Here is a 16213-nt window from a genome sequence, read left to right on the forward strand (position 1 = left end):
TGTTCTGCACCTCAAGCACAAAGTCTTGGTTTCAGCATCTTCCCCTGGTTTTCGTGGATTCTTCATTATTGACCATAAGAAAAGAGTAGATCCTAGCTTACATCCTTCACAATTGCACAAAAGAGAAGAAGATACGCACAAAAAGTAGAATACATATAAAGGCCAATGTTCGATCTCTTCGACCCATATGATTACAGATTCGATCCTTTCATAAAGAAGGGCATTTGGTAGTTCTTGCAAAACTAATCACAGGATCCAAGGTTTGTGCCTGATGTGACATACCCATCTGGTTTTAACACTGCATGTTCAAACTGAAGACCCATCCCTCAAGCCGTTGACAATTACCAACCTCTTGCCAGAAACACTGGTTTTTTTCCCCAAAATATCCCTTAGTTTTCAACCTTGGGTCTTGGTGACAAGGTCACTTAAGTCTTCAAACAATTAGATTAACTGCTCTGTTTTCTCTATTATTTGTTAGAGTTGCTATTAGCACACCAACTTTTACTTGCAACACATCAATCCATATGTAAACAACTCCTTAATTTCGAAAGGATTGCTATGTAAGTAAAAGTTGGCGTGGCAATATAATCTCTTATTTTATCTTCTGAATCAATGAAAAGAATAATTAATTAAGTTTTCAGTTCACTCAAGAGAAGAAAAAAAAGGTTAGGGCTGCCAAATAAATTAAATTTTTAGCATGAGTTAAGGATGAGGGGGGTATACCATCTGTTTGAGAAGGAAGCATGCATGACAATGGAGTAAGGTTAGAAATTCAATTCCAATGCAGCATGACCATTGGATTTTGCACATACATGGTTGGGATCATGTGTTTTTTTTTCTCGACTCATATTTTTGTGAGTCAACAGACCTGAGCCTTCATCGAAAATCACGAAGCAAAAAAGTTTAAGATAATAAAATTCTTCAAAGTTGATGCCAAGCTTAAAAAGTTTTTAAAACATATACAAAATGTAACCACATAACCAAAATTATAAGATAATAAAATGTTTCATCAACTGTTCTTTACTTGTTCACTGCAAGATTCTGCAATTCAGGAACTAAATCAATAGTATCAGAATGATCTAGTTCGGATTTAAATTTTCTCAGAGAATTCTCCAAACCTTGACATGATCGAAAGAAACCTTCGGAGGAGCTATTAAGGTTGCTGACCTCTGTTTGCATTTCATGAACTACATTGGATATTTCTTTGGCTGCCACCTTTAAGGCCAGAACTTCTTGTGGAGGGTAAAGACATGCACCTACCTCATCAATCTGAATACCAATGCCTTGACATAGACTCAATAATCTTTCCAAGGAATCAACAGAGTTTCTGTTATCATCAGTATTTGTCTGCTTAAGCAGACCCGTAATGAAACGGGTAAGTTCCTTGATGACTACAAGTAGGTCCGACACAACATTGACAGCTGATTGAGCGATTTTCATCTCCTCGGGTGATAAGTCGTTACCAAGATCACCCTCAGTCGAACCATCATCACCATGGGGCTGATGCGAGGAGTCAGCGGCAGTCTCATTGGGAGTTTCATCTGTTGGATCAGCGGAACCTGGTTTCAGCTCCTTCATCTCACGCAGTACATCCTTCACGGACACTGCGACCTGTATTATTGCTCGCCCGATAGCTGTGTTGTTTGTAGTTGGAGTCTTCTTGAGTGCTTTACATGCTTCCCAGACGGTACCAGATAACTGAGGGATTGACAGTTTATGATCTTTGTTACGAGATCCTGAGTAACATCCAATTTAGAAGTTATTGAGCCAAATCTAGGGTACAAAACAATACAGAAAAAAAAAAAAAGAAAAAAAAAAAAGAGCTTCAATTGCCACACCAACTTTTGCTAATGCCCCCCAAGATGTGTGCTATTTCTTTGGTGATTTACATATGAATTGGGGTGGTGCTAGCAAAAGTTGGTGTGGCAATAGAATCTCTCAAAATAAATATAGATAGAAAAATTTAGGGGGAGGGAGAGGTAAGAGAATGAGAGAGGGAAGTGTACGCTGCCTACTCTCACATATATATCACTAAAAATAATAAACTATAAACAAATTAAAAAAGAAAGCTGCTAATGGCACCCCAACTTTTACTTATTGCACTCCAATTAAAATTTGAAAAATAAGTCAATGGTTGAGAATAAGTAAAAGTTCGGGTGCCAATACAAACTCTCTCTCTCTTTAGATTTCTATTTGTTAGATTTAGGATTTTATATGGGCCTAATCCTAATTGTAAACAACTGTTAAAGTTGTTTCATTGTGTTATAATGCTTTGTAATGTATAAATAACAACTTCAAACAAACTTTTGTCATGTTTGAATATTGAGTTTTAACCTTTAACTAGGGTGTGATAAATAATTTAAGAAATTGAGGTGTAGTAAGTAAAAGTTAGGGTGACAATAGCAGCTCTCAATATACAACGAGGATCATTTGTAAAGCACTAATACAATTTCTAACAGTTACAACCAGTTTGGGTGAAGATGTCCTGCATTGGTTTTGTGAACAAAAATGATTGAAATAAAGAACGATGACCCTGACCTTAGCATGTCTGTTTCATTTCCAAACACTGCTTTTCAAGAAAAGAGATCAACATATGTTTTGCAAAGATGAAAGGTTATTATTATCTTGGAAATAATTGAATTTCATATCTAGAATCCCCAACAATCTCCTGACATTGTAACTATTGAGAATAATTGCCAAATAGTGTAGAAAAGAGGGGGAGAGATTACCATAAGAGGAGACGGCCTCTTTCATCAAAGAAAAACTGCAATCAACAACTTGCTTTACAGATGCATTGACACTGGAACAAAGAGTAGGTCCAGCACCGACTTTACTCCCATGGGAAAGTAGAAGTAACCCTTGAAGCATGTTGAAGTATACGTCCATGTTCTTTTCCAAGTCTTTCAAACTTGGTACTTCTACGGTGCAAAGCATTCCGGCTGCATAAACAAGCACGATAGAATATCTGTTATTATGATTCAAGCCAATGAATGACTTGAATCCATGATTCAGTGTTTCTTGATGACCTTACCCAATAAACTAAACTAAGATGGATGAGAAAACTTAGGACATACTACAGTTCTGGAAAAGTTGGGTTTCTAGGAAAACCACTCTTTTATTTAGACCAATATAATGGTGTTTTCAGAATAGAAATTAAAAACCTGTTCTACCAATATTTTCCTGTCTGCAAGTAGGTTACCTTGTCGAATCTAAAGAGAATTTTCACTATAAAAGTGAACCCCTCAACGAATACATAAGAAGATTCAGGCGAGTTATGGACATGGCACAATCTCACCTCATGGAAATGTGCATAATCAGCAATGACACCAATGTATTGCAACCTATTGGAGAACTTGTGAATTCAAAGTTTCACCGATCTCTATAGAGCCTCAAAGAAGAAAACCGTTTTGGTTTGTACAAAGCCCTCCACCGACACCCACAGCTCACTTGATTCATGCTCGGTGCCACTTGGTGAACCCAATTAACTACATCCATGTGGGCACTGACAGATTGGAGAAAGCAGGGAATCATCCCAAAAAAATCCTAACTAATGCTCCTTCGGTGCCTTTCATACAAATGTTACCAAAAATTCACCCCATGGCCCTCTAACTTGGGGACTTTGCCTCATTGAAACTATCATGCCTTCTGATGAGGCATACGAAAAGCTCACCCATGGGGATCTAGTCCTAAGTACCAATGCATGATCGCCTGAGTAGAAGTGCACAGAAGTGTGCACCTAACTATGATTTTTCATGAAAATTAGAAAAACAATCGTGCTAAATCTATGCTACTATGAATGAATTCAAGCTACGATCTAGAGTAATGAAGCATCAAAACATTGTAAGAAATATCTTCATCAACTCTCTTACTTGAAAGTCTGTTCGTCTGAATCAAACCATCTGAGTATAGGATCTTTGAAATTGGATGAAAATTTGTTTTGGCATTAAAGAATGATACAGAAAATTCATTGCAACTATGGAATATAAGAAATAGAAATAAGATGTGAAGATTAATGTTGATTTTGACAGGAAAACAAAATTTAAATAAATAAGCACAGATGAGTGGTTTGGCCTTCCATATACTTTTGATGTCTTGAAATAGAAAAAAAATGCTTAAAGAGACGATGTTAGGGAGAGTTTGAAAGCAAGAAGTGAGAAGCGAACCAGCCTTTAATCTTTTATTGGTGGAATCTTGATACAAACAGAGACTGATTGCCTTCACTAACCTTGCAAATATAGCCAACTGGGATATGTCGGAACTAGATACACACCCAACAACCGTCCCTTCGAAATTTGTCCACAATTCTCCGTACATTTGCTGTTGAGCATCCCAAATTTACATGCCAAAGAGGAGGACTAGAGGATGGCATCTAGCATGGGTTCCCAGTTAGCGAGAGTTGAGAAACTTCTTCCTCATTCACAACAGCTATTGAACTTACAACAGGGGACTCAAACAAGTTTTCCCCTTACTTCTGAGGAAGAGGGCTTCAAGAGTGAAGGGATGTAACATAGATCATGGGTCCCGACCTAGGATTCATGAATATTCAATGATTTTTTTACCCTTCGGACCCCCACGGGCCTATTACACGTTGCTGGTGAGTTGGGCCCATCAAATAATTTGGGCTCCCAAATCATGGACCGAATTTGACTTGCTTGGGCTTTATTCTAGGACAACACAAGACAATAGCCCATAAGCTAAATGACCATGGCCTAGACTTCAATGGTGTCAAACCCGTTTACGAGCAAATCACAACGTTTCCATGTGCCAGAAGGGTGTGTCATCTCCTCCAATGAGTAACCTTGGGATACAAGAACAAAGTGACGGGGGACATCAGAGTTCATGGGCCTAATCTATTTGGGTAATATTTTAATTTTAAGATTTTATTTTATTTTAGATATTGGGCTTTAGTTATGGATCTATGATACAAGACGGTGAGGGGAGAAAAGAAAATAAGGGGTTTTAGGAAATTTGGGGAAAAAAGGAAAAAAAGGTGTTTAGGGAATTTGGTTTAGGATTGGGTAAACTCAAAAGGTAAAATGAAAATTTTATTTCAATGATTGTAGGTATGAGTATGATCATAATTCTAATGAAAATGGTTAAAGATTTGTGGGATAAGGAAAGGATTAAGAGTTAATGATTTAGAAAAGAGATTAATAAAATAAGGGTTAAAGAAAATGGAGAAAGGATTAAGGGTTGAGGTTTGTAAGTTTCAAGAATCAAAAATCAAGAATCAAGAAAATCAAGAAAGGAGTTTCAAGAATCAAGAAAATCAAGAATAAGAAACTAAAAGTAAATCAAGAAAAATAAAAGAATAGAAAAGAAAATTAAAGATTAGAAGAAAAGAATGTTATATTGGACTCACTCCAAAATGGCCTCCCACCACACCCATTGTTGGAAAGATCAAACTCAAGCTTACTTTTATTCAACAATCTTAAAAAAATTACAGCAAGAAGCAAGTATTTATAACATTCTCTAAATCCTAAATCTAATCTCAACCATCCAACTAAAATAATGAGATCCAATGGTTGTAAATAAAACTTAAATAAAACAAAAGCAAAAATACCATCTATGTCCCAATCCTGTAAATTAATTTCCCTCGAATTTTCAGCTGATGAAAACTCATTAAAATATCAATATAAAGTTACTAAATTGCCTCCTAACACCTATACTAATATCAAAATAAGCCCCAAAAACATAATATTAAATTCCTAAAATAGAAAACTAAAATCTACTCTTCAAGATTTGATGTCCCTATCAATCTATTTCACATTTGTTTTAGAAGTTTATTATTAGGTTATTTTAGGAATTTGATTAAAGTATGAGTACTATTCACGCCACTTTTGTAACTTATTTTGAAAGGTAAAAACTTATTGTATTATGTTGATTTTTGTAAGCCCAAGATTTTGCGAGTTTGATGAATATGGAGAAAAGTATGATCAAAATACTAATAGAGTATCAGTTTTACACGGGATTGGTTTCTCAAGGTCAAAACTATTGTGATGATCTAATGGATCGTCACCAGTTTTGAGGATTAAATGCAATTATATAATGCCTAAATTATTTTAGAAATGTTTCTGACATAATCTGACTCTACCATTAGTTTTAGAATAGTTAAAAATATAGATTCAACTATAAACATGACCAAAACCTCGAGATATGCATTAGGGATCGTAAAACAAAATTTTTATAGAGTAATATTGTGAAAAAATTAGTAAGCCGGGCATGTAGATCTTGAAAAAATAGTAAAAATCGACTATTTAAACGTCGAAAGCAGAGCTCGGATAAGGAAATAACAAGCCTTACAAGTATTGTGTCGAGTCATGACTGAGTTAACACAGGTTAGACCAAATGACCAGAGTCAAGGGTATAATCAGCTAAGTCAAAATGAACTTGACACCTAATCACTTGAGTTGTCGTGTTATTAACGTAAATAATCATGTTGAGATTTCCTAATGGATCATCACCAATTTTGAGGATTAAATGCAATTATATAATGATGTAATGCCTAAATTAATTTAGAAATGTTTCTGACATAATCTGACTCCACCATTAGTTCCAGAATAGTTGAAAAATATAGATTCAACTATAAAACGAAAAAAGGTAAATTCTTCTACCTGATTTTACCTTCAACAATTTGGTTTCTAATAACTCTTCCACTACATTTTCAAGTGTCTTTTGTTGTAGAGTCTTCTTGACTTTAGAATCCCATCAAGGTTTGATCAAATTTTTTTTTTCAAATTCTAAAACCTGAAATCTGAAATTTGAAATCAATTAGTTAGTTAGGAGTAATTCCTAATATTTAAGACTTGTAATGAATTGAAATCTTATGTCTAATTTCAGATCTAGTGATTGAAGATGGTAGTTGTTTTGTTTTACCTAAATTTATGCCCTCTATATTGTTTTCTTTAGCTACACTTTTGAAGATCTTCTTCTAACAGTTTTCTTTAGCTCTCAAGTTACATCTTCTTGATGAAAACCACTTCTTCTATGATTTGCATGGAGACTAAAAGAAAAGTTGTTGATTGATAAACTCTCATTTTTTGGATTTCCTTTTTATAAGAATAACATAAATGAAAGACTTTTACTTCTTAGTTAAGTGGATCAAGTTTTGCTATCCTATAATTGATGTAGAACTTAGGTAGTAAAATATTGTCAACATGATTACTCATGTTAATAAGATGACATCTCGAGTGATTAGGTGTCAAGTTCATTTTGACTTAGCTGAAGCAGCTGATTATACCCTTGACTCTGGTCAATTGGTCTGACCCGAGTTAATTCAATCATGACTCGATGCAATACTTACGAGGCTCATTATTTCCTAATCTGAACTCCATTTTCGACGTTTAAATAGCCGATTCTTACTATTTTTTTGAAATCTACGTACTTGGCTTACTAATTTTTCCACAATATTACACTATAAAAATTTTGTTTTATGTTCCCTAATGCATATCTCGAGATTTCTAAGTTTTTGTGTCGAACTTGATTTTGGTCATGTTTATAGTTGAATCTATATTTTCAACTATTCTAGAACTAATGGAGTCAGATTATGTCAGAAACATTTCTAAAATAATTAAGGCATTATATCATTATATAATTGCATTTAATCCTCAAAGTTGATGATGATCCATTAGGTCATCACAAGTATCAATGTAAGTCATGTTAGGATTAAGATTTTGAGTATATATATATATATATATAATTATAGAAGTCTTTGTTTCCTTGTTTGGATGTTGTTGTATTCAACATGGTCATGCCATGAAAATCATTGGGGTGATTTCAAGGTAAATCTATCAATTATTTCTCTTTATCTTTTTTTTTTTTTTTTGTTAATAGATAAAGAATTTTATTGAAAAAGTGGTCGAGAAGACCAACTAGCAATACAAAGACAACAAAAAACACAACAAGCTACAACAACTAACACGAAATACTACAAACCCAGTCCCATCTCGCCACAGAATCATCAAAAAACACACCCTTGAACTTGAAGAAAACTTTGGACTAGAAAAAGATGCACGAAAGCACTGTAAAGGACACCTCTGCAACCGACAATTCTTTCCTCGAAAACACCTATTGTTACATTCCCTCCAAATAACTCAACAGATTGCATATAGGGTGAGCCCCTACAACACTCTTTCAGCATTGCTAAAAGAACACCCCCATTCTCACCAAGACAAGAATAAGGTCTTAATAAAGGCAAGGACACACCCTTCCACAACGAAACTGTTAAGGAAGAATCTCTGAACTTGTCTCAAGAAGATGCAATGGAGAAGAAGATGATTATGGTCTCCTTGGCTCCTAAGAAAAGTAGCAAACATTAGGCCCTTGAATACCTCTTAACATCAGCTGATCCATAGTCAAGGTCTTCTTCTACACCGCATACCAAATGAAAAAAGATACCTTTGATGGCACATTCTTACCCCACACTTTGAAGGGAAAGTAGAAGCTGTATAGTCATCAACGGATCATAGGAGCTAATTGAGAATAATCCTGAAAAAGTCCCGGCCCCACAACGAGACTTCTTATCTTTTATCTTCATCTTCCCTACATTTTTTTGTTTCTTTGTGAGATATCAAGAACCCATCAAATCCTTCCCAAACTATAAACACCAATACCATTAATCTCATCTTCAAAACTAGCATATACTCCACTACCTAACCTTATTTCATACCCCTAAACCTAATTACAACAATCTATTGCAAAATTTTGTATTTTACATACCCAATTGGTGCGACTCCAATTTTTGGGACCCACAACCTGATCCGCTTCCCATGACTCAACCTTGAGGTGAGATGAACTACCACTTTAAGGACCCCTCACGAGACTCCTTGCATTGACTCAATCAAACCACTTGAATCACTAAGACATTCACCAAAATAAAAGTTCAAACTTGGTCACTGAACATAGCTCAATAAATTTTTTTATGAAATACAAAACAATTTTAAATATGATGAGGCCGATTTGCATTGGTTCCCGATTTCCATTATATCAAAGGAAATTTTTAAAAAGGGTTGCTTTGGCCTGAATGTTGTCACTCCTTCCCTGTCCTAGTCATATCGTCTCTTCCATCCCTTTAGAGAACATGAAGTGTTCCTTTCAAATTGGAAAGTCTTGGACATGTGGACCACACCTTATTAGAGATTGGAACAATTCATATCAGGTAGGTGATGAGAACTTTAGCCATGACGAGCATCCCTCTTTGTTGTACCCTATGTGAGAGCGAAAATTTTGTTTTCCCCCCATTGGGAAAACCACCATAATCTTGAGGAAGGATCCATTGCTATTTGAGACCTTAGGCAATTCATTCTTCTAGTGGATAACATTCATAATAATTCTTAACCAAAATTCTTTAATAGATATAATCTGCCCAATACATCCCCTGTCAAGTCCAGTCATTTGAAATTGGAGGACTTGAGGAAAATAGATTGCCAAAAGAATTTATTAAGCTAATGTGACCAAAAATCATGCCTCCAAAAAGCATGTCACTAGGGACTCTTCTTCACCTATTCTGTTTTGATTCATCTATTTAGAGTAGGATTGACGGGGACATCAAATCTTGAAGAGTAGATTTTATCTTTTATTTAGATTTATGTTTTGGGCTTTAATTATATATTTTTTAGGCTTATTTTGTTGTTTTATTGGCCCATGGTTTTAGTATAATATTCAGGGGCAATTTAGTAACTTTAGTTTCTTTCATTTAAGTTTATTATGGTTTGAAAATTAGGAGAAAGTTATGAAAACAAAGTTATTTATTTGGTATTTTAGTTTGACTAGGATTCTTGATTTATTATCTGTATATAGATTGTATTATATATTTTTTTAACGAAGAATGATGAATAAAAAGAAAGCTTGAGCAATGAGTGTGGTGTGAGGCCATTTTGGAGTGAGTCCAATATAACATTCTTTTCTTCCAATCTTTTTTTTTTTTTTTTTCTTTTCTATTTTTTTTTTTCTTGATTTTCTAAAATTCTTGATTATTGATTCTTGAAACCCCTTCCTTGATTCTTGATTCTTGAAACCTACAAACCCCATTTTCTTTAACCCTTATTTCATTAATCTCTTTTCCAAATCTTAACCCTTAATCATCTCCTTATTCTACGAACCTTAACCTTTAACCCTTTTCATTTATATTGCGAAAAAAATAATTTTACTTTTGGGTTTACCATGACCTAGCCCAAATCCTTAACCCAATCACCAACCAGATTTCCCTAAGTCCCCAAATTTTCTTTTCTCCCCCTCATCGTCCTGCATCAAGTATTGCTTTTGTTCATCTCTTCGGAAATGATATCTAAGGTCCCATGAAGTGGAATCACCCCCAACTAGATCTATTTACAGATCACAACACAATTTTACTATGTGATATACACATTATAGGTTGAAGGAAAGGGAAAAATGCAAACAATACAGGGAGCAACAAAAACTAGTGGGGAATGAAGACCACACCAATGAGTAAGGAACTTAGTAGTTACTAGGAACTGATGGACAAAAAAAAAAACTCATTGGGCACAAGATTAAAAGCATTGAGTATTTATTAAGAAAAAAGGGAAGAAAATAGAACAAAATATACGACGTAGATGTCAAGTCGTCTCGCATAGGTCAAAACAAGGTTAAGAAGATCTAGAATTGACTCCACATAAGAAAATCATCAAACAACAAACCTTTGGAATACTTTGCTACTAAGGAACAACGTAAGGGGGGAAAAGGATATATACCCATATATAGTTTCATTCCAACAAAAATCAAAATTTTCAAAATAGAAAACCTAGAATATATATATATATATATATTTGTTGATAAACCTAGAAAACTCAAGAAATAGAAGACCAAAAATACAAATATGCTCTAATCTGCAATATAAACAATTCTAATCTAGCATCAACCAAATACTACGTGTATTTCTTTATAAAGACCAACAAATTGAAAATCATGGAACTTTCATAGGATTCTCCATCTTAACAAGGATACCTTTAAATATCTTTATGCATAGGATGCCTCACTATAGATACCTTCAACATTGATCTTGGGGGGTGCCCAATGTATCCAATAGAAGAGAAAAAACATCCCAACTCTCACAGGAAAATATGCAATGATCAACAAATGAATAACCATTTATTCCACCAAATTTGTGAAGTAATACTGATTAGCGCTACAAAATCCTCTACTACTCAAGTGAACAACCGTGAGTATTTTATCAAGCATCATTTCAAACAATGAAAGTCAGCTTAGAAGGGTAAAATCTCTTTGCAATAAATTGATAGGAAATGAAAAGATACTATGGATGTAATCACCTTATGAAACGAGTGAACTGGAAAAGAGACAACGGAATGTTACCTCCAAACCCTCTCATTGGAACCATATGGAGAAATTGACTCCTTAAACAACCCACTTAAGAAGTTAGCGAGAGAATCAATTTCTCAATTGTTGATATGCCACATGAGCTCTATGTCCCATGAAGCAACACTCTCCATGGAGACAACAATCTTTAACATGAGAACCTTTAAATTTGGAAATGGCATGAATGGATGGAAAGTCCATACAAAAAGCGCGCTATCCAATACCGAAAGTCTTCCCAAAATCTCGCAGTCATTTATCTCCACAACAAGTTAAATATTATTGCTAAAGGACTCGTACACGTCAGATACATCTCTTCAAACACTCATACCATAAGATGATGAAGGGATATTGTCATTGGATCTGAAGATTGTCCTCCCATATTCTTTTTGACAGTCGCTCTTCACCCTACTTGATATCTAAACAGAGACAAGCTCTAATCCAATATCTTTTATTTCAGAATTTTGTTTCTTTAGACAAAAAATTTTCAAATTGCAGAAGCAATTTGGATGAGAAATTACAAATAATTTTATGAACTATGCGGAGATAGAATAATTCCATCTTAATACTTAAGATAAATTGAGGCTGGACATGCTATTTTATTCATGATCATTTTAATTCATTTTAGGGCATCTTATATTGTGCTAATCAATAAAGATTAGTATGATGGTTCCCAATGGTGTGAAAAAAACTTAACAAGCTTCGAATTGAGTCCGGCTTAGTCGAATCTCAGAGATGGAGTTGTCGGATTTCCTTGACCTTGTGGAAGGTCCGACTAATTTCAATAAGAATTAAAATGTCTCTAAGTTGGAAGTGATATACACTTTATTCTGATATCAAGGAAATTAAATATGATCCAAGTACAAAATATATGAACACATCAGAATTTCCAAGCAACTATTCATTAGAGAAACCCTATAAATATCATCCTCTCTGCTATCAAAGAAAGTTTTTTTACTTTTTTTCTTCTTTTTTATTTTAAAATATATAAAATAAAAAATAAAAATCAAGAGTAGAAAAATTACTTTAAAAAAGAGTTTTCCAAGCAAAGCTTCAAATTAATGCCTCCTTTTATAATCAAAACAAGCTAATAAAGGACTCAAATTGAATTCCCCTTTGAATATACTCTTTCCTAGGGTCATCCATGTATTGATTTCATGCTTCTCAAAATATTAATAAGTAAGACTAATAGACCTCCTTGGAATTAAAAGTATAATAAACCCTTTGATGCCATTCATATAACATGTGAAATCAAAAAACAGACCTCATGACTGAAAGCAAAAAAAATAAAAAAATTCAAACAATTTAAAAAACCAAGTTTTCACATGCACCTATCCAAAAGAACATAAAAAATATTGTAACCAAATGAACAAATACCCAAGAAAACAAAATAGCAAAAGAGTACCTATTGTTGCTTGTTTAGCTATTTGATCCCCCATCACTATCACCTCCTCCCAATCCACTTTATCAATAGAAGAAGCCGGTGTTTCATCCAAAATCTATTGTAACAAAAATTGTATGAGAAACAACTCTTAAGAACATTTAAAGAACCCAACATAGGGGTTTAAAGGTGAGATTTTTAGGGTTTTTTGATTCAGAAAATTAAATTTGAAAGTGATGGGTATGCAAGGTTTGATGAGTTCAGACATGGGTTGAAAATTTTAACCTGGAAGGTTTCATGGATGGTGTTCAGATGCGAATTCAGAGCTCTACTGAGGCGCTCTTCACCACCTTTCCCCATTTCTCTGCTTTCAAATACACAGTTTGAACTTTGACTCTGAGCTGATGGTTCATGCTTGAGTTTATAGTTCCTTTGAGGATCTTTTGGTAGGTTTCTTTGGCACGTGCCGCTGAGTGTCCTGTGTATAGACTAAATAAGGAAAGTTTGGATAATTGAAGGGGTGATTTTGAGATACACCTCCATTTTGATAAAAATTAGAGGTACCTCCCTAAGTTTTCATATTGATGATGGACCCCTTGAATTTGGTCTTCTCGTAAAGAATAGAATAAAATGTCCCAAATGTGCACATCAAAATTAGGCATATGTAAAATATTTTAAACGAATAGAAAAAAAAAACTATTTTTCCTCAAAATACGATTTTTAAGTGTATGATTGCGTGTTTTCTTTGAATTTATTTTCCTATTCATAGACTTTCCACCTTTGGTTGAAAAATGTTTTCCCACTCCCTAATTTCACTCACGATAACCCCCACAGCACCAACTCTAAAACTAAAAATCAACTCTCTTTTTGACACTTTTCCAAGGAATTCATATACTATTGAAATGAATTCCTTGAAATTTTACAGACTATAAGAACCCTTTACCTTCAACTTTCGATCTTCTGAACAAGATCATCAATTGTTCTACTGTACATTTTTCTCTATTATTTTTTCTTCTAAATTAATGACAATAAAATAAATACAATGTTTACCTTAGAAAACTTTCATAAAGAAGTTGAAATTTGTAAAAGATGAGTTTTCAAGGAAAAATCTAAATTTTTTGGAAGAGAATAAAATGTTTAACAGGGGACTCGGGGGTTTTTGCAACAAAAATGAAGATTAGGGCAATTTGGTCATTTTGTTAGTCTCTCGTAGAAGACCATAGTCAAGGGGTATGTCATCAATTTTGATAATTAATGAGTTCATTAAATGATTATTGGGATTCACGCTCCAATTAGATGCTTTCACATTGTGTTTCTCGAATGAAGCCAAAGAAATAAATTTTATTTCCTTCTTAGGTCTGTCAACGGACATCGATCGAATCTAATGGAGGTATATTTGAATTTGAATCCAAAAAAATAATAAAATTAAAAATTAAAAATTAAATTAAATTAAAAAAAAAATATTGCAATAGGAAAATATCTAGGAAAATCGAATCCACAAACTAAATATTAAAACCAGATTATTTTTTGTTCCTTTTATTACTCAAATCAAGAAATCGACGAAGGTTCTTGATTCAGATAATTTAACACTAAAGATCCAATTACTTCAAATATGAAATTAATAAAGATTTATCACCCAATGAATCGATATCATAGCAAGTATCCGATATAATGGGTTTTCCCCAATAGTAACGGATCACGCCGAGATGAAGGATAAAGTGAGATAAAAATAAAAAATACTTAAGTAATAAGGTTTTGAAGAAAAATCTATTTACCAATGAAAAATATTATGTACATGAAAATTTTCGAGTTTTATACTTACATTGGCTTCCTGATCTCCCTAGATTGGAGATTAGCCAAGAATTATTCCAAGAAATAATGAATGAAAGAAATTCATACTATCATGAATTTTGGATAAGAAAGAAATTCTTAATTTTTGAATAATTTTGGACAGTTGTATTTCCAATTTAGAGAAATTTAAATCTAAAAATCCTAAAAAGTAAAAAAAGAAAGAGAAGTAAAAAAGAATATGTAAGTGAAGATAATAAGAGAAGAAGAAAGAGAGTTCCATAAGGATTGATCTCTATTTATAAGCTCGGAGTCCTCTTGATAGGATGAATCATGTTAGGACTCTATTCTATCATGAATTTGATTGATTAAAAACGTACACAAAATGACATTAGTTTCCATGCTTTCTTCGTCGCACCGCACTATGTATCCATTATGTTGTGGTCAATTTTGCACGGTTTACTTCCTATTTTCGTGATTGACTTCAGCTTTGGTCTTTGTCTGTTTTTCAAGTCTCCTTGTTTTACCTAGTCTCCTCAAATATCTGAAACATAGATATTACACGAAATTAAATCTCCAAAAATTTAATAAGCAAAATGACCTAATTATCGTAAAACCATTAAAATAATATAAAAACCTATTATAAAGAATTTATTAACTAAAAACACTACTTTAGGTAAAGCTACTGATAAGTGCCCTATAAATTTATATTTAATTAGATATTTATCACACCTTCAAACCGGAGTTCTGCTAGTCCCTTAGCAAAATAAATGATTAAATCTAATCTAGAATGAATGCATGAATTTTTGCCACTTTCGTAGGATTGTCGACTGCATTTAACAAATGTAATAAGCCCTTAAACCCTTAGTGGATGAGTTTGACTTGTGCGGGTTTACAGTGAATATACCCACAAAATTCAACACATGTTATTTTGTATCAAAATTTAGCTAAGTTAACATGTGAAGGCATTAAACTAAACTTATGTTTACCAAAAATTAATAATTTACTTTTTAACAAAGCCCAAGCCATTATCAAATCCGTTAGGAGAATTTTTTTGAAGTGTTTAGATCTTGAGTGTATAATGAAAGTCTAACTAGGACTTTGAGGTTCAACTTCATAAAGTAGATTTAGACTCAATTTACCTAAAATGGTCGAGTAAACCTAAAATCGAACTCCAAACTTAGCATCTTCTTCAGGGCAGTGAGAGGTGTGGATGTTCATTTTAATACTTCTATGGGATTTTATTTGTGATATTGCAGTTTACTCACATTATTACTATTGACGACTTTCACCCTATTGAAATTATAGAAGTGAAATCTCGGATAGCTTCGGTTCCTCAAGATTTACCCCTAACAATCGATCTTCATGATTCTTGATGTACTAAATAATGATAAAAAATCACATAAAAAAATGATCAAAAAGAAGGGAAAGAGAGAGAGAAGACAAGAAGCAAGATTTGTTTATGGGGTTCTTCTCAAAATCGAACTATGTCCCTAGGCTTCGAAGAGCCATTCTATTATTCTTCAAGCTATTACAAGATTTACAAGTCCCTAGCCTCTTCTCTACTTTCTTTCTCTTCCGAGCCCCTCTTTTCCTCTACCTATTCACTCCTTATATAGATAGAGAGACAAATCCTAAAAGAAAAATCAAATCAAATCAGTATCTTCTTCAAAATCTTTCCTTATCTAGAAATAGATATTCTTTAGTTAATGAGGA

General features: G+C 33.6%; 1 protein-coding gene across 1 annotated transcript; it reads right to left on the minus strand.

Annotated features, from left to right (window-relative positions):
- Window positions 1-902: 902 nt before the first annotated feature.
- On the minus strand, window positions 903-13166 carry LOC147406233 (uncharacterized). The gene is made up of 4 exons (XM_086434202.1): window positions 12995-13166; window positions 12734-12827; window positions 2730-2939; window positions 903-1736 (listed from the first exon to the last, which is right to left on the minus strand). Exons 1-4 carry the CDS (start codon window positions 13067-13069, stop codon window positions 1021-1023), a joined length of 1095 nt encoding a protein of 364 aa, XP_086290328.1. The 5' UTR covers window positions 13070-13166; the 3' UTR covers window positions 903-1020.
- Window positions 13167-16213: the final 3047 nt, after the last annotated feature.

The sequence above is a fragment of the Akebia trifoliata genome, chromosome 3 (genome assembly GCF_017979445.1).
Source record: "Akebia trifoliata isolate Shusen 1 chromosome 3, ASM1797944v1, whole genome shotgun sequence".
NCBI classification, from domain to species: Eukaryota; Viridiplantae; Streptophyta; class Magnoliopsida; order Ranunculales; family Lardizabalaceae; genus Akebia; species Akebia trifoliata.